At 51.6% G+C, this 27714-nt stretch overlaps 1 protein-coding gene across 1 annotated transcript; it reads right to left on the minus strand.

Moving 5' to 3' along the window:
* Positions 1-12029: 12029 nt before the first annotated feature.
* Positions 12030-26980, minus strand: POU2AF1 (POU class 2 homeobox associating factor 1). Its single transcript, XM_037409604.1, has 11 exons — positions 26859-26980; positions 26104-26146; positions 25742-26013; positions 24010-24281; positions 20677-20782; positions 19918-20064; positions 17537-17588; positions 16961-17127; positions 16505-16621; positions 12709-12873; positions 12030-12276 (listed from the first exon to the last, which is right to left on the minus strand). Exons 2-11 carry the CDS (start codon positions 26105-26107, stop codon positions 12205-12207), a joined length of 1374 nt encoding a protein of 457 aa, XP_037265501.1. The 5' UTR covers positions 26108-26146; positions 26859-26980; the 3' UTR covers positions 12030-12204.
* Between the last annotated feature and the right edge of the window lie 734 nt (positions 26981-27714).

Genomic DNA, 27714 nt, shown 5'->3' on the forward strand with positions numbered 1-27714 from the left:
TGCCGCCCGGCAGCTCGCCCCGGCCACCCCGCGGCTCGCCCGCAGCGCCCCCCGCCCTGCCCCTGCCCCCCCAGCCGAGGGGCTGCCGGCAGCCCGCCCCCCCGGGGGTGTGCCCGCGCCTCGCCCCCGCCGGCCCCCGGCCCGGCCCCTGCGCACGGCGGAGCCGGGGGCGCTGCGCGAACCCCCGCCCGCAGGAGGGGCTGCCGGGTGTCCCTGGCACCGTCACCCTCCCCCCGTTTTCTCCATCTTTGTCGAATAGAGACAAAAACCCGGGGGATGAACGACATCCCCCCCCCACACACACCCCCCGCCGCCCAGAGCAGCAACCCCCCCCCGGGCGGCCCCGGCTCAGCCCGCGGGGACCCCAGCCCCGTGGGGCATGTCCGGGGGGCACGGCAGGGCGAGGGGGGGGCACGGCGTGGGCACACAGGAGGCTGAGGGTGGGCACAGGGGGGGCACACGGCAGGGCGAGGGGGGGCACAGGGGGGGCACACAGGAGGCTGAGGGTGGGCACAGGGGGGGGGCACACGGCAGGGCGAGGGGGGGCACGGGGGGGGCACACAGGAGGCTGAGGGTGGGCACAGGGGGGGCACACGGCAGGGCGAGGGGGGGCACGGGGGGGGGCACACAGGAGGCTGAGGGTGGGCACAGGGGGGGCACACGGCAGGGCGGGGGGGGCACACAGGAGGCTGAGGGTGGGCACAGGGGGGGCACACGGCAGGGCGAGGGGGGGCACGGGGGGGGCACACAGGAGGCTGAGGGTGGGCACAGGGGGGGCACGGGTGGGCGCACGGGAGGGCGAGGATGCTGCGCACCCCCCGGCAGTGGGGAGGGGTCCCCCCCCAGGGGAGGGCAGTGCCCGCAGTGGGGCGGGGGGGGTTCTGAGCTGTGCGGGGCAGGGACCTGCCCACCAGCCGCGGGGGTTGGGGGCTGCCCCCCGGGGGCTGGGGGCTGCCTGGAAGGATGGGCCGGCGCTGCGTTCTGGGGGATCTGCTACTGGCTGAAAACAGCAGCAGAGAGTCAGGGCAGGAACAGAACGGGCCGAGGCTTTAAGGATTTTACCGGGATCACCAAGTGGAAGTGATTTCCCAGGACAGGTCCCTCATCAGGCAGCGAGGGAGGGCTGCTAATTGCCTTTGGCTGGATTAAAGGCAACGTAAATGCTTATTTGAAATAGATGGGAGTTGTACAGAGCCAGCACAATACAGGGATCATCCAGGCTTTGCAAGAAGTGATTCATGGAAGTGGTGGTGTTTATTTGTGTTTTGTTTAGCCCTCTGAGTAACTGCCCACGTGTTTCCATTGTTGTATTCCTGGCGTTCACCTGCCAGGTGAAGTGCTTCCCACATTTATTTTCAGGTCCTAAGAGTGGCAGATATGATAGGAATTTAGATAAATTCAATGGTAGCACCAGATGTGGCTCGGTGTTAGGAGGGCTGGGGGGTGGGTAGGGGGGAGAAGGAGATAGAAAAGCATAGAATGTGTGTGGCTACTAAATATAATTCACACCAGCTTTCTCATAAATGTCTGCTTGTCACAGGTTTGAGTAACTGGCATTAGAGGGCTACGTAAACTGTGATTACAAGTGACTTAACAGTGACCAGTGAAACATGTTAACTTTGGACACTCTGTGTGGAGCGTGCCTGAAAACGTGCTGGGCTTGCTGTATCCTCTGAAAGCCTCCCACCTTGTAAAGTGTTTTTCCACACATTCTTTCAGGAAAGCCTAAGGTGTATCAAGGTGTTCGAGTAAAGATCACAGTGAAGGAGTTACTGCAGCAGAGAAGAGCACGACAAGCAGCAACCGGTCCAGCGGTAAGTAAAACTCTTTCGGTGTGTGCTTTGTCTCTTTTCTCTCGGTCTTTTTTTTTTTTTTTTGCCAAAACTGTAATCTCTGGGCCAAGGAGGCTGCCCAGGTCGGAGCGTGGCAGGTTGCTGAGGATGGGGGAGAAGAACATTTGTGCAGGGTGACAGCAGTAGTGATGGCCTGAGCCAGCAGCGCAGGGAGCAGGCAGAGCTGGTACTCCAGGAACGCAGTTCGCTCAGGGCTGGAAGGCCCACGCCAACAAATTTCAGTCCAACTTACAGTTAGCCCAGCATCTCCAGTATCATTGTGCTGGATGAGCAAGGCAGGCGGTGATCACCGGCTCCCATTTAAAAGGTGGCCTGGTGGTGCTGAGGCATGCACCGTGCTGTTCCGCAGCATCATGCCCAGGGCACACCTTTGCTCCAGCCTGTGCAGCTTGGAGGAGCAACCAGTGCACAGCTCTGCCACGCTAAACCTCCCCTAACCTCCCCCTTTTCCACAAGTCTCAGCCCCCCAGGAAGCTGCTTTCACCCACCCCCGCCCCTGGATGCTCTCCCTTGTCCAGTTGGATCAGGCAGGACACGGAGGCACCAGAGGTGACATGCACCAGCAGCTCCTGGGCACTGGAGAGGGTTTGGGAAATGGGGACTTGGCAACAGCCAGAGATTCTGGCTGGCAGAAAGGAAGAAGACAAGGGGTGGGCAAAGACCCCTTAAGCGGGGCTCCATCCTGCTCCGATAGGGCTCCATCCTGCTCCGATAGGGCTCCTCAGCATAACATTCAAGTGTGCTTGACTGAATTCAGGTCTCCAGCATTTTTCAGTATCACCTGGGCAGCGCCCAGCCCCGCGTCCTCTAGAGGAGGGGATGGAGATCTGTGCGTGTGTGTCCACACATGTGTACGCTCTCTCTCTTTCTCACTCGCTCCTCCAGTCTTTGTAGGAGTCCTGTGGCTCCAGCCACTCCAGGGATTTGCATAAAGAAGCTGGTAAATCATTACTTCTTCCTGGTTCATGACAGCTTCGGATGGTTTTCAGATTTCATCTCCCACCTCCTGCGCCGCGTTGCCGCTGATGGCACACAAAGCTGGTCAGCCTGGGAGCCAGGGGCGGAGTGGCCTGGGTGAGCAGGGCACAGACTGCGGGGCTTTGGCACTGCTGGGTCGCTCCTCGCCCCCAGCCCTAGTGGAAATAGCCTGGGGGGCTCCTGGGGGCTGCCGGTCTCTTCCCACAGGGAGTTCAGGCAGCGCTCCGTTTGCCCAAGCAGGAAAAAGTGGGACGTGGCAGTGCAGGATACCTGTGTGATCCACAGGAGGCACGAGTTGTCCTGGAGGGTTCCCAGGGGTCGTGCTGGTGGGATGCGTTGCCTCCGTGCACTGGAAAAAGCTGAACCGAAAACTTCTGCTGCCAGTGGCAGGGCTGGGTCTGCCTTGTCCCGCGCCTGCAGCCAGCGAGGAGAGGGGCAGCCCAACAGCCCCACAGGCTCCGGCAGCCCCGAGCAGCTGCTCTTTAATGAATTAAATGCACAGGGAGGCGTTAAGGTGGTGTTGCTAGAGAAATGAGCCACTGACTCGAGGGCATTTTGAATTAAGTTGAAGTGGAAGCCTGCGTGAATTAAAAATGAGGGAAAAAACCCACCCCCAGTATTTGTATTTGCAGAGTAAAATCCTAGTCCATGACAATGAGCATCAAAACTCCCGTTGCTTTTGGGGTGGATTTCTCCCCTCCAGCAGGTCAGGTTCCTGGAACAGATTGATCTGTCCGCTTCAGCTTCCAGCAGCACTTAGAAAATGTGACGATCCGTTTTCGCAGGGGCACGTAGCTGCGGTGGAGCGGGGAGCAGCGTCAGAGCTGGCCCTCAGATGGCATCAGCGCCGAGCACGGTGACCCAGTCTGATGCCCAGCCATGGGGATACCTGCAAGTGTTTTAGTCATGTTTCAAGAGTTATCACTACAATTTGTTAATTACTCATTCCTAATTGTGTGTATCCCTACAAATTCTTGGGCATCCCTTCACTGTGGAATTCACAGTCCTAGAAATGAAGGCAGCCACATCTTTCGAAGTTGCTTTCCAAGGCAGCCACATCTCTGCTGAATTAATTAATTAATGATGTGGTTGGAATCAAGGACTTTACACCAGGTTGGTGGTGTGCTCCTCCAGTGCTGTTACAGGCTCAGGGAAAAATCATGTTATGCACATTCATCTTGTTCTGTCAGTACTAGGGAAGTTTTCCGTGTCACAGCCGTGAGGTAAATCAGGTTTACATAAAGAGGTTGAAGCAAAATCTCGACTCACCTCAGCATGCAGAAAAACGCTCCCATATGTTACAGTATCTACAATTCCTCTTCTTCCCTTCTCTTTGGCCAGGTTCCTTGGGGCAGCAGCAGCATCCAGTTCTCGGAGTCTGTATCACCTCCTCACCCAGGTTGGTACAAAGCCCATCCACACGTCCCTTCCCACCCCCACTTCCCAGTTTTTCCCACAGCCCTTGGTTGAGGCAGGCACTACCAGGTACCGGGCAATACAGCCGAGCAGCACCTGCAAGCGGCCCGTGACACACGGGTGAGCGTGCTGGGCGGCCAGCAGGGCACATATTACCTGTTCAGGAGCACGCTCACGTGCTCTCGTGTGTGCAGTTTATTTTTCCCCCAGCAAGGAGCGAGTGTCCCATCAGGAAGGGATGTGCATCCCCTAGGGAATGACACTGCTGGCATCACCGTCTCCAGGCTGCCTGCGGGTCTGGCTGGAGCGGGAGGGTCAGGTCACCCCGGAGCACCTTGCTGAGCTCCCACAGAGGTGGCTGTTCTCACTCTCCTGGCAACGTCCATAGCAGTGGGGAGTGTCAGGTTTGCAGCAAGCTAGAGTTTCTTCCTCCTCTCTGGGAACATCTAAGGAAAGGGGAAAGAGGCGGGGATAATAGCACTTTGGACTCACAGATCCTTCAGTTATTCTGCAGCCAAAGCAGACAGACCTAAAAGGTTAGGCAGGTGTGAATATATACATTGTACGGACAAGGAAACTATTAAATCACCAATATTTGGGAATGAATTTCCTTATGTTAATAAAGAAATGTGAGACATACCAAAGCTTTTTCAGGCTGGAAAGTCTCTGTTTATGTATTTTGGGTGCTTCTCGCTCCCTCCCCACACCCCGCTGAACGCTGCCACCTTGAACCCGCAAAGGATTGGGGCTCGGGGTGACTCTGCCCACGGGCAGTGCCATCGCCTGCAGACCTGTGCCCCTCCACGGGGACAGGGCTTTGCTTGTAGCCATATGTGAACACAGCGTGGAAAGACAGTCATCCTGAGCAGTCAGCTCCACCGTGAGCTCCCACGGCCCCGCGAGCGTGCGGCCATACAGCGGGGTCGGACCCCGCAGCCGTCCAGGAACTCGCGCTTTTGCCAGGAACTCTCTGTGGATGCGATGCCACGTTATCACTGATGCGCTCCATTTCATCTGCTTAGAAATTTGTCTCCTGTCTGGCTATTTTGAGGGTAAAAGAGCAAATTATTCTTCTGCTATCCCCTCCTTCCTGCAGATGTAGCTACCCTGCATCTGGAGAATGGGTGAGACAAGGACGCGAGCCATCTGCCGAGCTGAAACATGAATCAGCGCGTGGCAGCTTCTGGGTCTGTTACAGTTGACACTTTCAGGGAAGCCAGAGGGTCAAGAGCCTGCGGGAGTTTCCATCTGGATCCCTGTCCAAAATAGCTGGAGCCAGAAGAGTTTCCAGCAGTATTTAAAAAGCTTTGGAGCTTTCCAGGGACTGGAGTTCCCCGCGTTACTTGCATGCTTTTCAACATCCTCCTCCTGGTGTCTGCTTCCCTAGAAAATTCACCTTGAGCTTGAAGGGCCATTTTCTTTGTCTAAATCCATAGGGTCTACCGAACGTATGGGCGTACTGAAACCTGGACTGGGGTGACACCTGCCCTTTATGGAGACAGATTCTGAATAACCTGCTGCTGTCTGGTTTACCTTCTCTCCTAGCACCTTTTGATGCAGAACCCATCTCTTCTGTTCCCAACTATTGCCCATCGTGGCAGCTTTCAAATTGCCTCTCCTGCGAAGAAAGCCCTAGCTACCTGGAGCAGCTGGTGGATTCCTGTCTGCAGGCAGACGCGTCCTTAGACCCAGCCTTCGGTGCTTTCCAGCCATCCTCACACTACACGCCAGACACCTTCCAGCCGGTCCCGCTGTGCTTCAGCCAGAGCCTGGTAAGCGTTGTGTGCCGGGGGGCAGCCAGGGGGGCGCACAGGGGGAGGGTGGGGAAGGCGGCTGCATCCCGGGGCAGAACAGCAGCAAGCTGAGTCGGGAATGCGGCTGCTTTTAGGGGCACGGGGTAGAGCCACAGCATCGCAGGCTGCTCGTCCGGATGGTTTCCCATCGGGAGCAGGGAACGGGGAACGTCCCTTCTACAGATCCTGTAGATCTTTTGGGAAGAACAGCCCTGTTCCCGCTAGCAGTTGTCTCGCTCGTAGGGAAGCTCCCCAACGCCTCTTGGCTCCAAGCCTCCAAGGGCCAAACCCCCTCCCTGTGCAGCCGGACCCTCGTGAGAAAACGGCACAGAAATCCCGACTGCTGCCCGCTTTTCCCCAAATGACACCCTGAAACCCTGTCCTGGTGGTTATTGGTTTGGTTTTTTTTCCCTTTCAAACTCCAGGCTGCCGGATCCCCCAGCCCAGCCGACCTGCCCAGCCCACTCAGCTACAGCTGCTCCCCTCCTCAGCTCTCTCCCCTCACCCCGCTGACCCCCAGCCCACCTTCTCTGGACACCAAGACCTGGGACTACCCGGCAGAGGAGTGGTCCTGCCATGCCCCCTCCCCATACCCCCCCCCAGCCTGCTGCTGCACAGCCTGCGGCGCCCAGCCCCACGGGGACAGCAGGGTCCCGCAGTGCTGCCCCTGCCCCAGCGCGGGCTGCCCGGACTGCCTGCCGCCCGCCGCCGACGGCTTCTTCCGAAGGGATAGGAGCTGCGACATCTGCTATAGCTAATGGGGGCTGTGGTTTTACACATCCACTGTAGCCAAATCAGATTAATTGCCCATGAACTATGCAAAGCTGCGCTGCCTAACGCAGCCCGTTTTGTTCCTCACTACTCACACGTTTTCTACACGACGCTGTCACTACATTAGTCCTCCTGGCTTTTGTGGGCAGGGGTGTTTTGTTGTTTGGTGGTGGTGGTTTGGGGGGTTTTGGGTTTTTCCTGTTTGTTTTCGCTGTTGTTGTCCTTAAAAGAAATCCTGAGGTGCCTGACCAAACACATGTCATTAAGCCAGCTTTTTTTGATACAAATAAATAATTTGGTACGCGTGCTGAGGCCCCGTCATTCCTCATGTGCTAAACGTCGGTGCTTTTCCCTTCTGCTGGTGGCCCAGGATCCCTGTTGTCACAGCGGTGAGGGACTCTCAGCAGCCTATACAAGGAGCAGTTAGCAGGGTGGATGGTCTCGCTGGTCCTTTCCAGCAGATAAAAGGTCTGGATGTGTCTCAGCACCCAGCCCACCCCCCCGGAGCAGGCTGTGCTGTGCAGCTCCCGCGCCGAGGCGGATCGGCACTCAGCCCCTGCCTCTGCCCGCGCTGCCGCGACCATATTCCCTTGTGCTTCCCGCAGGGAAGGAAAACCGCTGTTTTCCGTGCGAGCCCAGGGCTGAGTCCGTGGGTCAGGTGCCAGCAGGGCCCCTCAGGCCTCTGCAGAGGTTGGATCCAGCGCCAAACACCTTTGGCTGCTGCTCAGCAGCAGCTCCCCCGTGCAGGCAGCCCCGGTGGGAAGCTGATGCCGGCGGCAGCGCTTCGTACAGCTGGGCTGAGATCAGGTTTTCTGCACCTTTTGGTATAAACTGAACAGCAGCTACATTTTTATATATATATAACTATAAATGGGAAAATTGTCATACCTGAGCATTCCCTGTTTCTTGCACAAACCCCGACCTTTCTAAGGCTGTGTCTCACGTCCTGTTAACGGTGCGTGGTGAGGCAGGCTGCCAAGGCACCAGCTCCTCGGTGAGCACCCAGACGGGAAAGAAAGAAGCACCTCTCCATGTTAAGCCCAACACAGATGAAAATACTGACTACACCTGTGGAGGCAAATAAATCATCTAACTGGCTGCATGCTGCTCCTCCAGACACTTCCACAGTTAACTGAGAAGCTTTCCTCTCCCCGGAGCTAAATCACCTGTTTGGCCGAGGATGCAACAGACACACATATCTGGGGGGCAAATAGGGAGGTTTTCTTCATTCTACCAAAAAAACCCAACTAATATTTCCTCACCCTGTGAAATCTATGAAGAACTAAGAGTAACATTTTTTTAATAAGACTCTAAGGCCAGTCATTTCAACCTTCTATCCCTGCCTTCATCAGTAAACAGAGCTGTCACCTCCCATGCAGAACTCCAGGGTTCTCTTCACTTTCAGTTCTACATGAGCTAAAAATGGCATTTTTTTTCATGTCCAGTCCATGTCCCTGGGCAGGACGTTTCATTTTTGCCATGCTAGACAAGGAGATTACAGAGAGAACCGATCCAGTTCCTTTACCTTATGTAAGGTAGCAGCTTTTTTTCCAAAACTTGCTTTAAAATACTTTGACAACTTTAAATTATACCTTCCCCTCTCCCCTGCTGTTACCCGGTTAATTAATCTCCGAGCTGGCCCAAGTGATGAACGCATCAGGTCACGGAAAGCTTAGAAACAGGAGCCAGCAGCCGCTCCCTTGCTGCAGTTGGGGTGTGATCACCCCTGCGCAGACACTGTACCAGGGGTCGGCTTGGCAGCGCTGGGGGGGTGCTTCAGCCCCCGGGTGTTGACTCAGGACACTGGATTCATTGCTCCTGCTGCCCCAGCCCTCAGCCCGCTCGGTGCCAGCTGCGCCTGCCTGCCGCCGGGCAGCCGCACGCCAAAGCCCGTCACCTGCGTGGCAGAGCCACGAGGAGATAAGGCTGGGGGAAGATATTTGAGGCTTCTAGTGGAACGGGGGTGACCACATCCTCCCCACGGGCTGGCAGAGGAAAGAGCACGTGGAAAAGGTCAGTTGCAGCAAGGGGAGCGTTCATCTTCACACGTCTTACAGCGAGGTGAGCAGCGAGCTGCTCCGCACAGCAGTGCCAGCAAGGAGGGCAAGTGGTACATTCACAGCTCCCGTGTAGCAGGTGATGCTGTCCTCCATCCCTTGCAGCCTCTTCCCAACGCTGTTTGTCCTGCAATCCCCCGTGCCAGGCACTGGAAGCACGTTTTGGATGCCGTTCACCAGCTCCATGTCAGTAGCTCCAGGTGACATACCCAGTGCAAGTAAAAGCTTGCTGGCTGTTGACACAAGGAAGGGAAAAAACCCCGGAGAGGAGGGCTATTCAAAGGTTATTGTGCATTTTCTGGCTGAGGAACACATTCTTCCCCCCCTTTATTCCTCCCCACCTCAAAAAAAAAAAAAAAAAAAAAAAAAAAAAAAAAGAGGAGGGGGGGCATTAAAGGGAAGTAGCTTGGGTCGTATCTCCAACAGAGCTGGCACAGCACGACTGCTGGCATGTCATCAGTCCCTGCCAGCTGAAGTCCTGCCAGGCCACATAAACACGTGGTCACACAAAAGCGAGGATCACCCCATGCTTACAAAAGCCACAAATAACTCCAGCAGTGACCTGCAGTTACAGGGAAAATAAAGGGTTCTTATTTTCAGGTTCTTTACCAGTTGCGCAGAGTTTTGGATCAAAAAGTTTTCCTTGCCAACCAACCGGTGACTTTTCTAAGGTGCCACATCAGAACATTTATTTGGTGATAACAAACCTTTGTTACCAGCCACTTATCCAAAGCCAGAGGTAGGAAGAGATAAATTGTGTAAATAAAGGGGGATCACACGCTGCCAGTGCTGCTATGGTTATAAAAGGTACATTTCCCCTGAAACAGGCATAAAAAAATTGAGAGGTTGTGAACTAAGACGCTGCTCAAATCAATAAAATTCACCAGAAGACAACACCGAGGCCACCTTTGAGCCTTCAAAAGGATTTTCTCCATACACAGGCCAGGAACTGGGTGGCATGACTGGGAAAGGTGCTTCACGTGTGGGGAAGAGCAGCCTCCAGCTGCCCTGTGGATCCAGCCCGAAGGCGACAGCAATGACAGCAACGACGTGTGGGTTGTGGTGGCTTCGGAGCAGGTCCCTGAGGTTGAGCTTTGGGAAGCCCAACACCTACGTGCCTGCGGAGAGGACCGGTCCTCTGCGGGCTGGTCATGGCTTCTTCCCTTAGATCTCAGCTCTCAGCTCTGAGGAGCAGGCTGCCGGGGTGATGCTCTGAATGACGCCCATCCCTCCCTCCCCAGACCACTGTTTCCCCCGATATTCTGGAGGCGGTGGTGTTTGCAGTCACTGGTGGTGTTGCTCTGCATTAAACATCCAACAGCAGGCAGACAAAACAAGAGAGACATAACTCTAAACCGCAGTTCGTGTATTATTTTTACTTGCTGCAAAAGGACTTCTGTCACTTTGCAGACATTTCTAGATGGCAAAAAGCGTTCTACATTTTCCCTAGGGCGTCACGTGCCACATGCTGGTCACAGTTTTACGGTTTTGCTGCCAGCAAGTTCAAGAAACGGATGCTTTATTGACCGTTTTGTCTGGACAGACAGTACAAACTCGCCAATGCAATTATCACTCAATCCAGGGCTTGTAATAACATCGCTTCAAAGTAAGAAAGCACATGCTTTTGCTGGCCTAAGCCCAGATACATGCAAATTTATGCAAACACATGCAAATACATGCCTGCTTTTTTGTCAGCGGATGTTGGCAGGTTTGTAGATACGATGTAGTGAGAAGTAACAGCAAAACAGCAGAGAGGAGGGCTGAGAAAGTTGAGACGATCACTGCATTTCTTAAGAGCTTTTGTTCAAGTCTGCTAAACAGTTGTTTAAACATCCCAGGCCCGTGAGACTGGCAAATGCTGCAGAAAATCCCGTCCCATCGTGTGGGCGATCAAGGAAGTTACTGCAGCGATTTGAGACATCTGCCCTTCGTCTTATTGTTCAGTCCTGCTAGAAGCAATAACTTGTGCAACACTGAGAGATCAGCAAATGTAGCTCCGGACGCGTACCGCCGGTGAGCCCCGCTCTGCGCAAGGGCTGTCAGACCATGGCTCGCGCTCCCTCCGGGCATCTGCCTCCCTCCATCCCACCGACCCGGCAGAGACGCTGTTGCCAGTCGATTGCACAGCAATTCACAAATCATTTCACAGAAAGAATAAGAAGGACCTGTTCAAACGCCCTCTTGGGTAAGAATGGGAACAGGAGAGCACTTGCTAACTACACTGCACTCTGACCCTGCTGCGGACAAGCCCACGCAGCTCAGAAGTTTTCTACCCTGTCCATGCCTAAAACCCGCTGGAGACCCAAAGGAAGCCGGTCTCCTCCGCAGGCATTAGCTCAGGGGAGGGTTCAGCTCCCCACTGAGCTGCTTCCAAAGCTGTGTTTGGCCAGCAGAGCTGGAGACTGGGATCGGATCAGATGTCTCAGAGAGGATTCCCTTCACTGGGAAGCACTGGGAGCCACAGGAACCTGCCCTGCTGAGAACCCGACCCATGTTGTTATGTTAGGTAGTCCTGTGAGGAGGACTCGATGGTCCTTATGGGTCCCTTCCAGCTGGAGATATTCTATGATTCTACGCACTTGCTTCTAAAAGCATCTGTTTTCTTTTCTTGGGGTGGGGTGGGAGACTGTGGCATGGACAGCTGCTTCAGCTTTCCTCCAAAAAGTGCTAAGAAATGGGGTAGCAGCAGCGTGCAGGAACCCTCACTTGGAGCTCTTGTGTTTGGTTGTCCACTCACTCGCATAAAATACAGCCATGGGCGACTCCTCAGGCTGACTTGACCTCTTCCATCCAGTCTTTTCCCTCCCCTCAGGTTCCTGCATTCCCAGGCTAGCAGGAACGATGGAGGTAATCACACGTCCCAAAGGCTTCATCACTTCAACCAGTCCCTCTGCAGAGGACCTAAGAGGCGGCACAGTTTGAGCCTGTCTTAGAGCAGCATTTCTCAACCTTTTATAGCCAAACCACCGTCTTGTGTTCCACCACCACCGCGGCTTTCAGCTGCCACCAAATCAAAGGCTGGCTGTACTTTGAACATTTCCTTATTTATGTAAGAGCCATTTGCTTTGCTTGCCTCCTGGCTTGCAAGCAATGCTTGAAGTTTATTAGTATTCTTTGTTAACAAAATAAAGTTTTCAACCATTTGAAAGCTCATCTTCTGATCTCTTGCATGCTGCTCGTGGTCTACAGGTTGAGACATTGAGGTGACATTGAGGAACACCTGGTTGAAAGGCTCTAGGGGCAGGGACGTGTTGGTGAACCATCCTCACAGCTGTTCTAAGAGGCCATGTGCAATCAGCAAGTGCAGTTGAAGCCGTCCCAGGAACTGCAGGCGCCCTAGGATCTGGCATTTCGGCGACAGGAGATGAATGCAGATGCGACTTTCCCTTTCTTCAGCAAATGCCTAACCTGCCAAAAAAATGTAGCAGTTCGTTACATGCCATCTGAAACTGTGCATGCAGACACCCCAATACATACACCCCCCGCCCTTACATACATGTATAAGTGTAACTAAATACATGTAGAAACATATCAGGGACTACAAGGAGCTCCAGGAGCCTTTCCATACCTGTAGGCATGAAACCTGATCATTCCTTGAGATTTGCTGCCATTATGAAAGAACTACACGGTGTTACCTCCCCAGATGTATTTGGAGTTCCACCTAATGCCTGCTTGGTGGTCCTTGATTATGGATTTATGGAAGCGGGGAACCCCCAAGCCTGCCCCACTGCAAAGTCAGATCCATGTCATACGACTTGTCCTCACTGTTCCCCTGGTAAGGACCAACAGCTGCGGGGTGCACAGATGTGTTAGGAAGCAGCAGCAATCTGGATCCTGTACCTGATCCCCAGCTTTTCCAGGAGGAGCCATGTGGATTGCCTGATCGTTGTCTAAGTTGCGGATGCTCGGATCTGCCCCGTGGTCAAGGAGCAACTGGACGATTTCTTTCTGGTTCTTGTCAGGAGGCAATGCGGCTGCCATATGCAAAGCTGTGTTGCCATGTGCCTAATGCAGTGGAAGGAAAAGAAAATGAAGAACAAAAGAAGAGAAAACTTCTGATAAGCTGTGTCCCCTACTCAAAATTGTCCTAGAAATGGAGACTGGGGGAATGAGAGCTGAAGAAGCCTCACTTGGTTACCTAGCAGGACGCGAGGGAGTAGCCCTGCTCTGCTTCTCCCACGTACGGCTGCTCGTGCAAGAGATTTATGGATTTTGAATTTTCTCTCTGATAGAGTGCTACCTGGGGGGCTTTGATGCTTTGGGTACAGCTAACAAATAGTGCTGCATCAGCAACATTCCTAATCACTCTGCAACCCCCTGCTGAATCGTACCCTCGTGTAAGCAGAGGCCTGATGAGTTCTTTGAAAAAGATAAAGGCAGAGGCCATGTAACATGCAAGTTCATCGAGGAGAAGCAATAGGAACTATTTCCCTGGGAAACCTTTTAAGTCAGTCTGAGGGCCACGAACCCCATCACGCTGTGCTCCCCATCACACACGGGCTGTGCAAGGACCGGCAGCAGCAGACCCATTTGTGCTCTACACAGCTCCACAACTCCCTTTTACAATCACTTGCAAGTTCCAGAAAGTTGTAAAGAGACGCTGACACAAGCGAAAGCCAGACCCAATAGTGCAGGGATTATAGGTGAGGCTCAAAGTGATCTCCAGGATCCCAGGCATCGTGGACTGTGTGAGTCCTCCCAAGGCACCAAACTCCCGGCATTACACCGGAGTGCTTCGGACGGTACCGAGCTGTCCCAGTGTTCCAGCCAAGCCAGGGGTCCAGCAGCCCACGACCCCCAGGGACTTTGTGTACTCCGGACCCAACAGGGCTGCAGACAGCTTGGCTCTGCAGCAGACGGAATAAATCCTGCCAGGCTCCAAACCTTCTCCTGGTTCCTTCCCAGAGCGCTGAAGGTAGTGCTTGGCTTTATTTTCATGGGGCTGCCATTAAGCAGAGTCCTGAGGTCAAGGCCCTACTTAAGCACACGTTGCCTCCAGCTTTTTCAGGAGCAGGACCGGTGCAGGAGGGACAGACAACATCTGCTGTGAAGCCACGGGGCGGCGCAGGATGGAGCGTGCTGCAGTTGGTTGGAGAAGAGCTTGGTACCACCAGACCGTGTAGAAACCTGTGCTCCTGCCCAGTCAGGTATGACTGCTAACGGTTTGAAATGAGAAAAACCTAATAAGCAAATGCGTGAGGCAAGGTATTTTTAGGCTGCCAGAAGCCTCATTTAGGCAGCTGTGTATTTCTTCTCTCAGAAACCACCATCGATTTGTCATGATCCTGGAATGGCTGGACACAAATTGCAATGTGTATTACTATTCCAGTTGTTAAAAGGAATACATACAATTTACTGCTGAGCCATAAGGGACACTGAAGCACAAGACAAAACAGCCAAATCTTTGCGGCTGTTCTCAGACAAGGCATTTTTTACAAGCCCTGAACAAGCAGATCCTTGTCAATTTTATCATCCCACAGAGTCAAGGGATAGTTACAAGTTCTTTATAGGACTTCTCATTAAAATGGAAACATCTGCAGTCGTTTGCTGCATCTCTGTGGCAGGAGCACTTGATAGCTTCCAAATCCAGGGACAGGGCTAAGAACACGAGGCCATTTGCCCGCGCCTGGTCCTGAGGGCTCCCATGGAATTTAATAGGGCTTATACAAGAAAATGGCCCAGAGCACCAACATGTGGGCTCTAGGAATCCTTCAGCTGAAAAATACCTCAAAGGCCTCAATGCTTTTCTCACTGCAAAATCCACAAGGAAATGGATTTGGAATGAGAAAACCACAGCAAGCCGTGGGTGAGCCAGGGAAGCCAAAACATGGACTCCAGCATCTCTGTTTTCTTGCCTTCTTCATACTTGGAAGAGCTAAAAAACCAAGGTATTGGACAACCTCACCATCGTATTTCTCACTGTCCCAGACAGTGAAGACTCCAAGTGATCCTATCGCAGTAGGAAGCTCTCACAGGATTGTGATCAAGAGACAACAGCCGACTCCCACGGACAAGCTAGGACCTGTCTAATGGGTCTTAAAAGATACAGAAAAAATGTAGTGAAAAGGCAGCAGGAAGGCCCTTCACTGTACAGAAAGGCAGAAACTCTGTTACTATCCACATACACAAAGCGTGACACGTTTCCTCCAGTCCAACATAAATCTGTAGGGGGAAAAAACCATGAAGCTGCCCAGGATCTGCTTCCCAAGTGAGCAACTGAGTGGATAGGAAACATTCGGTTCCTTTCTGATGGACACAAGCATATGGATGCTCTGGGGAGTACAAGCAAGGCTAGGAGACTGCAACTGTTGAAATGAAAAGCTAAAGCACTGGTTGCCTCAAAACAGAGAGCTCTAGCCTTGTCCTCCTGTCCTCCCCTGCCTCTGTCCCTCCCTGCTCAAGGGCACCCTTTTGCAGAAGCACCCGGCGTCACCCAGCCAGCCCTGCTGAGGAGGGGCAGCCAGCCAAGCGCCCAAGCTGCGGCTGATGGTGCAGAGCGATGTCTCAGCTGAGGCACAGGAATGTCAGGATTTTTGCTTAGGAGGATGGGTGAAGCCGATGCATCTGCGAGATAGTGTCACTGCTCGGTATCTGCTCAAAGGTGAAGCACAGGGCAGCAAGGGGGTGGGTGACACAACAGCGGCGCGGGGCAGGATTCTGGTTTGCTTTGAACAACTTCGGAAGGGCTGTGCCTCCAGAAACCCCCCACGGAGCAACCAACGTTAGCAAAACTTCAGCTCAGTGATCAGGGTTTTGCGGGGTGCCTAAAGCAGCGTCTTGAGCCCCCCGAGTCAGAGGTGGTCTGCTCACCACAGTGCTCAGCAAGGATGCTGAGCGCTTCGACAGCTGGTTTCCCCCCAGTTCGCTGCCTGCAGTACGGGTCTGCCCCCTGGTACTGCTCCCGGCACTCTTAGGGCTTGGTGGGCCCTGTAAATATTTTGATTCTCCAGGCTCAAACGTGTGGGCAGCCATCACAACAACCAGCTTGTGCCCAGGCACAAACAGAGCCAGAAGACTTGCAAATAACATCTAAGGCAGAGAGAGTCACCACCTCTCCTAACTGAAACAGGAGCTTCGTCCTTCCCATGAGCGGCACGTTCGGCAGGAGACACCGCCTGCCATCGATCCACCGCTGCCCTAAGCTGCCATCTCTCGGCGTTACGTTGCTGCCAAGAGCAAACCATTGCACCACTGCGGATCTGTTTTCTCAGCCTTCAGCCTAATGTAATAAAATTCATGTTGCTCCTCAAGTAACCGCTTCCCATGCCCTTCCTCCTCCCTGGCTGTCTCGCTCTCTCATTGTCGGCTCCTGCCTGCTGGGAGAGGGGCTTGTGTTTCATGACGCTGCTCAGAGCTCAAGCCAGGTACTGCTTTCCAGGTGAAGTGCCTACTTACTGGAAAATGCAGTTTCAGGTAAAAAAAACCCAAAAAACTACATTCACAAACTGCTGCTTTTTTCCTCCAGAAAGAGACACGCGTGGGAAGAGAATAACGGGTTTCTGCAGGACCCCGCAGGTCTCCTAACACCTCTGTCTGCACACAGCCTCCCACCACAGCACGGCTCTCACACGGCTCTTGGCACCTCCTCTGCCCGTGGGTGCATGCACAAATCCTGTCCACACGCAGCCGGACTCACCTTGTTGTTAACAAAGTCCTTGGACTTGAAAGCATTCAGCTCCAAGAAGTATCTGAGCAGGGAGATGTTCCCATCCTGGACCGTATAATGAAGAACTGTCTTGTTGCTTTTCACATCCTATTTAAAAACAGAAAAAAACCCCAAACAAAATGAGAAATATTCTGGAGAACAACCTGAAGATATTATATAAACCCATCGGAGAAAAGTCCAGGGCAGCTCCGCAGCTGATGTGGAGCATCTCCTTCCCGTCTTACTGCCCAGTGTCTGCCTTGGGCTGCAAGAAAGCAACTCCAAAAGGCAGCAACTAACCCTGCAACCAGCCACTTGAGCGGGGAACAGCCTTGGTCCTTTGGTCCTTCCCCAGTTCCCCGGTCTGAGCATGGCACCAGCTCCAGGCAGGGCAGGGGAGCGCTCATGCGAGCGAACAGCACAGGGATAACCCCGCCGGTGCCTTACCCGGCTGTAGATGGAGGCTCCCGTCTGCACCAGGAGGTGGATGCAGGACTCCAGCTCTTCGCTCTGGTGCTGAAGATCTTTCTGCTGCTCCTCTGGCAGCGCCTGGCAGCCCCGCTCCCGGAGCAGGGTGTTGTGAGCCAGGACAGCGCAGTGCAGAGGGGTATGACCTGCAAAAACCAAGTACGGGGGGAAGATGAAGGCAATCCCAGCGAGGGTATCGATGTACCGAGAGCTGGTGGGGACAGCGCGCGCGTCCCTGTGGGTGCTGTTGAGGCACAAGCCCTCCTCTGGTTTCAAAGGTACCATAGTGGCTGACGGACACTTTATGGGGCTCTCCAGCACGTGCTTGGTCCCAACCGTGCATCAATCACCGCCGAACCATCAGCACCGTTGAACTCCGTGGCATTGAGTGCACGGCAACGACTCTCCCCCCGGCCCCGGCAGTTTCTGAGGCCGCTCTGGCCTCCTGGCACAGCACCAGAGACCAACCAGCACCTCAACGAAACAGCCATTTTGAAATGAAATTTTTGGGTTTTTTTAATATCGCTATAAAATATTTGTGCAAAGGGTTTTTACCTTCAAAATCTTTCATTTCTAAATCAAGGGGGAAACCTAGTGACAGTATAACCTAGGAACAACAGAGAAATGGAAGATTTTAGTTCAGCAGAATACTGTCCAAGCCAAAATCAGTCAAAACTAACATTTAAAACCAAACAAACAGATAATTATCATATAACTACAAACTAAGCCCTTATTTGACACTAGGTTTTAGAGCTGTGGATCTGTTTCCTAACGGCCATTCAGGGTTACACAAGATGATTACGTCCCTAATACCCTGAACCCCACCTAAGCACAGCACCCTGTTAGATTCTCAGCTCAGAACAGTAAAATTAAGTCATTGCCCCCAGCTCGAGCGCTAACCTCCTCGCTTGCACCCTGGATTCAGCAAAGGCACCAATAACACCAATTCATAATTTTTCGGAGTTATTCTCAGCAAGGATGAATGAAAATCTCTCCTTGACATGTACAGCCAAACTTTATTACCTAAAAGTTTGCTGACACTGGAAAAGTCTCCGCCTGGATTTATTTACTTTCTTTTTTTAATGTGCAGCAGACGTGCAGCAGCGCGACAGGTTAAAACCAAAGTTTGTTGCAATGGCTGCAGCAGTGAGGATGCAGAGCTTGTAAATGGCGGGAAAGAGTAGTCTGGAGATGAGCACTGCTTGGATTTAGCAGAGAGTAAAATTTTCAAAACTCTTTAACTTAAGAAAATTAGAGATTCAATGTGACGCAGCCAAGTAGCTCCTTGTCTATATTATTACAGACGGTGCATTTTTTCCTCTTGATTGAATAAAGCAAGTTGTTGATATCACAGCATCTTGGCTGAGAATTTTTGCAGAGCAGTGACTCATCCAGAACCTTGTCAAGTTAGACAAGGCGCAGGACAGAACCCTTCTGCCGAAAGATTATCCAGGACGGTTAGGGCTTGCGCTCCCTTTTTGTAACAACAATATAATTTATACAAATCAAATATTGACAAGTAGCTCTCAGCTGCCTGACTATTAGATGTTTAATCCAGTAGAAAAAAAACCAAACCAATTAAAATAAACAAATGAATTGTAAAGCATTTCATGGCTTTGACCACAGTGAGAAGCAAGCCTGTGTGCGTTTTCCCTTTTCATGTCAAGGAAAAAAATAATTAAAAAAAAAACCAAAACAAAACACAAACCATCACAAGGCACTTCAGGAGGCTTTGTTGGAATCATCTGGATGTAAACCACTTTTCCCCACTGAATGAAACACCTGCTTTCCAAAGAACTCGCAACGTTACACATTAACTGCCTGCTCAAGACTCGGGGCTGGGTGTGTGCAAGGCAGAGCTTACGCACGCTGCGGGGGGGCTGCCAGCGTGCCAGGTCCGCCCTGGCACTGCCACCGCCACCTCCCCCGTCCTCGGGGCGGGAGGTGCCCTGTCCTCATATAAACTCAGCGGTGTGAAACTGTGAAACTGCATGGCAGCCACCTACACTCAGCCCTGGCGTGAATCAAGGCAGGCACGTTATATTAATTCCATTTTATGGCCTATAGTGAAGTGTTTAAGAGACATGTTCCAGTATGCTTATCTCTGCCATGCAATCCCTTCCAAAAATTCCCCCTTGTCTAATGTGCTTATTTGCTCCTCAGGGCTGTTAGGGTCTGCCTGGCACACAACTTGGGTGTAGACCCCGTCCAAAGGAAGATCTGTGAAGCAATAGGGAAGCGAAGATCTGGTCATATAAAAAATGAAAACTCTGGTATGTTCTGGCCATACAAGTGTCCAGTTTCTCTCATGCCCTGGAAAATCTTCTTGATTTTGCATAAAATCAAGAAAATATTATTTTTTGATTTTGCATAAAATCTTCTTGGTTTTGCAAGAATTTGAAAAAATTTGGAAAATGTGCCTCATTTTGAAGGCTGTGCCTGTGTCCGCAGGGTCACAGCTGCTCTCTCTTCAGCTGGCTTGAGTTGGGACACCATTTGTTGCTCCCGCCTGGGTGACACTGGCATCAGGAGGGAGTTTCACAGCAGTATTATTGCTCCTGCTCACATCCCACAGCTGCCTGCAGCCTCTGGGGACCCCCTCCCAGCAGGCACCATGCAGCACTGGGGGCTCAAGGCAGAGCACGCCCAGTCCGCCTGCAGCAGACTCAGAGCTAGGATCTGCAGACAGAATTCCCTTTCCCCCACCCATACGCTAAAGCTGTTTCCTCTTTGACAGGAGCCTGAGGTTGGCTGCAAGTGTAGTCCCGGGAATAACCTGGGAAGCTGAATCCTAACACGATGGAAAAGGATGCTTCGGTCAGTCTCCATCACTTACTGACGCCTCGCCTTCTGGGACAGTTTTTAAAGGCAGCGACACTGAGGCTTTCGTGGAGGTTTATATTGCTAGCAATTAAAACCAGAAAAGCTTTGCCTACCTGAAGGACTTGGGCATACCCATATGTTGCAGCAAGATGTAAAGCTGACTGCCCTTTGTGGTCTACAGCATTGACATCTGCTCCTGTCTGGATCAAATCATAGACAATAGCTGGCTGCCTGGCAGTGACAGCCACCAGCAGCGGAGTCTGAAAATAGCAGGACAGCAGATAAAACGTGAGCGGTTAGAAGCAGACGCCGTTGTAAAACCGTACGGGGAAAGGCAGTCTGGGCTGAACGGCATCTAGAATCCCACGGACTGCGCTGCATAACCCGAAGGCAGCTCACGGGCAGATTCTGAATCCCACATATTCGGACCCGTGGCGTCACCAGATGGGGGGCATTTCCCAGCTCCTGCTGAACTCCCTCTAGTGCTCCTCAGCCCTAATTTGATGACAGCACAAGTCCAGGGGCTTTGAAATGCTGCTCATACCACGTGCAGCACTCTTAGCGTAAGCCTGCTGTTCATAAAACCCTTGGCCTCAGAGACTGCTGCCAACATACCCGTATTTTCCTGGACCAGTGTGGCCTTAGATCACTCTATGAACCATGGGCTGAAAAGAGAAAAAGCTCATTCTCACCCCACCTAATTTTAGGATCCTGCCAGAGGCACCGAAGCAAGGCACATCAATGCCCAAGGCTTCCTTGGCAGTAACAGAGGGACAGAGCTGGATTTTACAAGCCATCAGTTACTCTCAGTCCTGCAAAGTCCATGCCCATCCCAAACACCGCTGTCTGCGGGAGAAAGTGGTCCGTATTACCTTTCCTCTGTGTTCCTTGGCATCAAGTCTTCGCAGCAATTTCATGCGCTCTGCAGCTGCCAATGTATACGCTCTCATACCTTTAGCTGCATAAATATGTAGAATTCTAAGACAGCAAATAAAGAGATCGATCACTGCTTGGCCATGAATCACCCTGGGAACAAACAGTTTTACAGGGTAGCATAGCCACTTCGGTGGTTTTTTACCCAGCGTTCCACAAAACCGTGCCATAAGCCCCAAGGGACTTGACCTTGGAAGCACCCACTGCCACGGAAAGGGCTTCCTACCTCAAAATAAGCGCAGGGCTCAGAGCCCTCAGCACTGCTGAGCTTTGGCACGCTGTCTCCTTTCCACTCCAGCGCTTTCTTTCAGGTGAGATTCATGCCTGTGCCGGGAGGTATCTAAGCCCCCCCCCAAAGCCCAGCGTGGGGGCCTGATGGTACCGCACCGCCCGTAGGTATCACTTGTTGGGGGGTACAGCGGCGCATGCATTGGTGGTATCTCACCATTCAGGGTAACAAACAGCCCCTTCTAAATGGTGCGTTTGTAAACAGCCTGTTAAGCTCTACTCCTTTATCAAAACTACTAGTGAGAGGTACAAAGCCCTTACCCTGTGCGGAAGACACAGAGTTGTCACAACCCGTAGCAGTTAGGGACTTGCTATCGGCCCTCAGCAGTGGGGAAACCACTTCACTGCGTCATTTGGCTTGCCTGGCTGTATGGCTGGAGGTGGAGAGAATCACACAGAGCTACTCACCACTCCCATCCCCACAAGCCCTATCCGCGAGGGCACGCACAGGTAGTTTTGCAATTCCCCTTTGCTCAGGAGGAGACCATCCTACAGGCAGTTGTACCAGACTCTCCAGACAGCAACATTTGAAACCTTTTAGTCAGAAGGTGGGAGGCACTCATTTCTTTCCACAGGTAATTTTGCACCCCAAAGCCACACCTTGCAATTTCAGAAAGTAGAATCACAACTTTACGGCTAGTCTGATTGTCAGTCAAGCTCAGCATTAGCTGTGGCTGCACACCCACACATCCCCAGGGATGCACATAGAGGATAGCAGTGACTGAAGGAACACCTGAACTGCGGGAGTGCTTCTGTGAGGAACGACTGCTTGAGTAAACAGAGCCTCCAGGCTGTATTTGGATCATGGAGTTCCTCCTTAATCTGCTTTAATGTGCAACACTAGCAGTAAATCTAACGGCTAATCTGTGGTTCTATCCTGCACGTAGGTTACTGAACTAAATGACTGCTAAACCGATGCTGGGTTACCCTTTTGGATAGGAAATAAAACACTCTAGGCATGTGAAAGTTACTGCAGATCTTTATTGAAAAAGATTTTGTCTTTTTCTAACCAGAACAACCCAGAAAGAAATTCTGAAACAGTTCACCATTTTTTATATTCACACAGAGAATTTACACACATTGGAGTGAAAGAAATTTTAAAAGCAATCTTAGCAACCACAGGCTTGATTCACAACTGCATTATCCCAGTTTTACCTACTGAATGTCTTTGTACTCGTAAAACTGAAGTAAGCAGCGGTGAACTAAGCTCCTTCTCATTAATTTCTTTGCTGGGTTTTTCTGCAAATGTAAGCCACTAATTTCAATGCACCTGAACTACTGCTATTTTCAAACAACTTTATGATCACTTACATGATCTATTGCTTATGTCTTCCAGATTTGTCAATATTAAATAAGAAAGTATGCTTTGAAAGTCCTCGAGACTTTCAACCTGAGCTTGCAAACCTCACTCAGGAATAAACTTGAAATATTGCCTGGGTGACAACTGGAGTGCTGGACACCAGGTAATAAAGAGTGCAATAAATTATTTTGCAGTTAGTCTTGCAAATAATAAAATCACCTAAGGATCCTGGGCTTTAGAAAGCAGAAAAACCCAGAGAAATTGTGTTCACCAGCCAAGAGTCTCTTGTTTATTAGAAAACAATAAACAGGGTTAGAAGGGGATATATCCCTGCAAATATATTTGCCTGTGGCATGGCACTCCTGAACATCAACAATAATATTTACAGTTGCATCAGAGGAAAAAGTAAAGCTACTTATTCTCCAGGAAAGAAAATCAGAAAGCTATAAAGAAAATATGTGCAGCTGTGGGCTTGGGAGACTACAGCACAGAGAAACTTTCCATTGCAGTAAGGCAAAGAGAGGTCACTAAGGCTCCTCGGCTCAGCACAACATCACCGACCCCACACTCAAATGCTACAGAACCAATGAAAGTATTGTCATCTAACAGTGATGCCATGAATTCCTTGTTAGACTGAAGTCCAGATTTTGGAAGACCCTGTCTTCTCAATGATCTCCTGATATAGGGCCGTGTCTTGCAATCCTGACTCGGGTAAACTGCCGGTGACTTCAGTGGGACCAGGATCTGTCCATTGGTAGAACACGCAGCATTACCAGCCAGCCACAAAAGCAGCCCACTGTCTCCAAGGTGGGTATCTCAGAGTCCAATAACATTCTGCAGCTGACAGACCATGACTCCAAACCACCATCCCACACCTACAGCGCTGCCTTCCAGTGGCAGGCAGGGTGAGATCTTCAGGTTACACCTTTGTGGGAACTCAAATGTTTCATCTAGGCTACTTTGTGTTGCTCTGTAAGTAGGGATGTCTGACTGCACGGGTGTTCAGTTCAGCTGTGTTGACTTTCTGCCTTCAGCCTAACGCACCTGCCTGCGCCAGCAGAACAAAACTACACTGTACGTTTTCCTATTTTCCAAAGGAGCAGTGCAATTTAAGAAAGAAAAATGTCAATTTAGACCCCTAAAATGTTTTCTAGTGGCCTGGATCAGGCAGAGGTTCCTCCGTGGACAAGGCAGAGACACCCATGTAAGGCATTTCTGCTCTGGAAAGCAGTCCTGTCGAACTAGGTCTTGCCAACAGAGGCGAGTGTACCCTCACCAAACGCGACCGTTGGCCACAGCTACACTGCAGGGATGTCCACTTGAGACCATGCCCTGTGCCCGAGGATGAAAGTCGCCTTGTGCTGATGCTGAGCGCAAGAACTACACAGGATTGAAAGCCTGCCCGGGAGAGACGGCAGGAAATGTGACAGCAGAGAAATCTTGTGCTGGGCCCCAGGACAAAGCGAGTTTCACACAACACACAAGTCATGGTGTGCTAGAGGTGGACTCTGAATTTGCAAGTAAAGTTCCCCGCCCCCCGCCCCCCCCCCCCTCCCCCCCGCCTGCTTCTCCTCTGTACTCAAAACTCACTGTGGTGCCAGGTGGAGTATTGAGTAGGGGAGGATCAGGCCCCAGCTGTGCAACTTAAAGCCCTTCAACAGAGAGAGCATGGTTTAAAACATACGTATCATTGTCTTCATCTTCTAGCAGCAGCTTCTCAATGGGCAGCGTGCCGATGACTCGTCTGGCATCCTCCAGCTCCTGGGGGGCTGGTTCAGGGATGGAAATCGGCAAGGGCACGAACTGTGGCCCGGGAAGCGTGGAAGAAGCTGGCTGGTACTGCAGAGTGGAGGCTGGCAGCGCAGAGAGGGGCTGTGCCCATGGGAAGTAGGTGAGAGGGGGCTGCTGATCCGTCACCTCAAGCGGGGGCACTACAGCAGGGGGGGTGCTTCGTGGCTGTTAAAATAGAAGAGAAATAAAACAATTGGCCAGGTGGAGCAGGGGGGGAAGGACACAAAACAGTAGGCTAAGGATGCTCAGCGTCACTTTTACCATCCCTTTTCCTGTCTGGGTAAAGCAGTCGACTGCGTGTAACAGTTTTCCCACGCTGGCTCCCACGAGGGTGGTGGCTGTGGGTGTCCCAGGTGTTGCTGCCAGCACCTCACACTCACGGCAAGTTCCCTCTAGCTTTCTGTTCCCACTCCCACCCGCGCTGCAAGCCCATGAGACAGTTACACCCCATGCTGAAAATTGCCTTCTGAGACAGTCTTTTTTTTTTGCAGGTTGAACGCATGGGCGCAACTTTGCTGCCACAAGGCTGAAGGCAGCAAAAAACAAAAAAATTATTCTGGCCTCTGCAACAGTCCATCCTGACCTGTCCTGGCAGCTGAGGCAGAGCAGTGGGTGGAATGAGAGCTCTTCCTCACCAGGGAAGGGCACAGGATGCTGGCACGGGCCTTTGCTGATTTGGTGTGCCAGTTCCAGCAGCTGAACTGAAACATTAATAGGAAAATCTGAGTTTCATTGAAACACAATTCTGTGCCCTTCTCCTCTAAGGAAGAACAAATCACCTTGGGTCAGCCAAACAGATTTTGTCCAGCCTGAAACCAAATATTCTGCTATGTTTATGTGCTATTTTGGCCTTGCTTTTTTTCTATCTTCAAATAGCAATTTTTGAGACATTTATTGCCAAGTCATTCCCCCTGCTTCACCTCGTGGATGTGTTTCGTGGAATCCCATTTACCTTTTTTTTTTTCTTTCTTTTTTTTTTTTTTAAGTTTGGAATTAAATAGTGGTGAATCCCGTGGATACTGCTGGGATCTCTGGTGGGACTGTGTTCTAAGTACTTGTCCAGCAGCATTTATTGACTATAATGTGCATCTACTCAGTGAACGACTTTAATTCCACTTCCTCAGGTATTGCAAATCCCAGCTGAAGAACAGCTCCTGAGGTTGGAAGTGTCAACAACAGCAAATGTAACATTCCCCATCATTACCCCTGAGCTGCAAGCAGTATTCTCCTGCTGTAAATAACTGTTCATAGACTTGAACAAACTCAGGGCAATGGCAGCTCTGCTGCTGACTTGAGGAGAGATGACTCATTTCCCAGGACAACAGCAAAGAACAGCGGATGTGTTAATGACACTGAGAGTCCTGAGGAGCGCAGAGAGCTGGGGAAATGGCAGTGAAGGTGCCTGATTTCAGTGCAACCACCACTTCTTGTCCTGCTCAAACCATACGAATGGCCGGCACAGTGCAGACAGGGCCAGTGCTAGAACAACTATGGGGCACAGCCGTAAAGAAACACAGCATTACAGTAATTAGATACGTTATACTAATTATAGCCAGCAATCCCCATGGCTCTTGCTCAAAGGTAGGAAATTTGCTATCGTTTACACTGAGGTATTTCTGACTTACTGCAAAATTGGTGATGAGTGGCTGAGAAGTGTAAGTCAGAACAGATGAAGGTCCAACCAGCGTGTAACTGGGACACACAGGCTGGACATACATATCTGCTGTGTACGGACAGCTGACCGCTTCGTGGGGCACGTAATCAGGGTAAGTGGTCCACTGAGTTAAAGGCTGTAAGGATGTAGGAGAAGCCTGGGAGATCCAGCCCGAACAGAGTGCTCCTTCATCTGCGACAGACAAGGCAGGGGCGGCAACATCCATGTCAATGCAAGGCTGGCCTAAAAAACAGGAGAGGATTAAACCCTAGTTCAGCGTAGCTTTCCCTGCAGCAGGGCCGACAAACACTTAGGAAGTCAGGGAAACATTACCCATCGGTGAATAGGAAGGAAGTGGCTGATGAGGCAAAACAACCTAGAAGAGAGAAGAAAAATATCCATAGATTAAGACCATAAGCATCAAACTCAGTCCCCTCTGAGAAGCTATTACATATTAGCTAATTAGCATATTATTATATATTATTATTAGCTATTAGCAGCTGATTACCAGCTGCTACTTCAGTGTCAGTGCCCAAAGGTTCCCACCTGCCTCCTGGGAAGGCCCCAGAGAGCTGACCCTGGCAGCCAGCACACATGTCCCCAAAGTCCATACGTCCCTTCAGCTCGAGGGGACCTTAAAAACTATTTAAACCTTGTGATGCAGGGGGAGTTCCTCTCCCGAGAGGAGCCAGTCACTGTGCTTCCTCCTGGGAGGACAGGTAGGGGTAGGCTGAAACTAGGAAGCGGACAGGCAAGGATGGCTCCGGCTGATTTTTGGTGCTCTTGAACAAGCTGCTTGGCTTCTGAGCCACCTTCTGTTCCTGGGAGTTAGATCCTGCCCAGGGCAAAGCGCTTGCACCCTTCCATTAAGCTAACGGTGACTGAAGGTGCCCAGCACCCTAAAGGCGCTCCACCCGAAGGTACATTTCACAGTATCTCCAAGTAACGAGGCTGTATTGCCTTGAGAATGCTTTAGAAATGCAAGGATTTCTCTCTCATTGCCAAAGTATCGCCAGCTGGTGCCAGGGCTGGTCAATCATTTAGCTACCGAGGAAGAATTTTCTGCCTGTGTTTGTTTTTTCTCCTACCGTTGCAGCTGCCGTTGCACTGGCACTATGAACATTTCCCCGTTTCCTTTTCAATAGCTCCTTCACCGGCTCTTTGACACGGACCCCTTGATAAGGGCGAGGCTGCGGCTGCTGTTCTGGAGCAGAAGCTGAGAAAAAAAAAAAAAAAAATAATGCAGGTGACATTTATTTTCCTTTCCTGCCATTTGCACAGAGCCAAATTCCTCATGGCAGCCTGCTTATCTGCGGGCTGGACTAGTCAGCTTGGCTACAGTCCGGACTCATAAACATTTTCTTCCTTAGCTACTAATGTCTTTTGACCCCTATGTGATGTCAGACGGCACTGGCTCACTCTCTGCCTTTGCTGCTTGGATGCTGCGACCACACGGATGATGAGGACAAACCTAACCTGAAATAAGTATGCTTGCAATTTCCCTCCAGCTGTTAAATTGCTGCAGCAATACCCAGAAATTCAGCCTCAGAGGGTTTTTTGGTGGTTTTTTTTTTTTTTTTTTTTGCAAAAAAGCATTCATCCATAATTCACAGCCCAGGAGCTGGTGCGAGCCTGGCAGCTGGGATGGTCTGGGAGCCGGAGCTGGCAGCTTCCCTGTCCTGCTAGCAGGTGATTTTATGGTGTGCAGAAGCCGTGTTCTATCAGCACAGGGTGTATCCACAGACACGTTCTGTTGAATAAGTAGGCATATTGCTCTGGCTGTTGGTGAAAGCCGGGGGGCCGCAGTACAAGGCAAGGGGGTCGCTGCTGATGCGCAGGGGATAATACCCCGTTCCCCAAAGCAATGCCTATCAACAGACCGGGGCGGTTCATACAGGTAAAAAGCATAGCAGTGGTGAGCCACACACTCCGAAAAGGAGGTGG

Source organism: Falco rusticolus, chromosome 16 (assembly GCF_015220075.1).
Source record: "Falco rusticolus isolate bFalRus1 chromosome 16, bFalRus1.pri, whole genome shotgun sequence".
Lineage (NCBI taxonomy): Eukaryota > Metazoa > Chordata > Aves > Falconiformes > Falconidae > Falco > Falco rusticolus.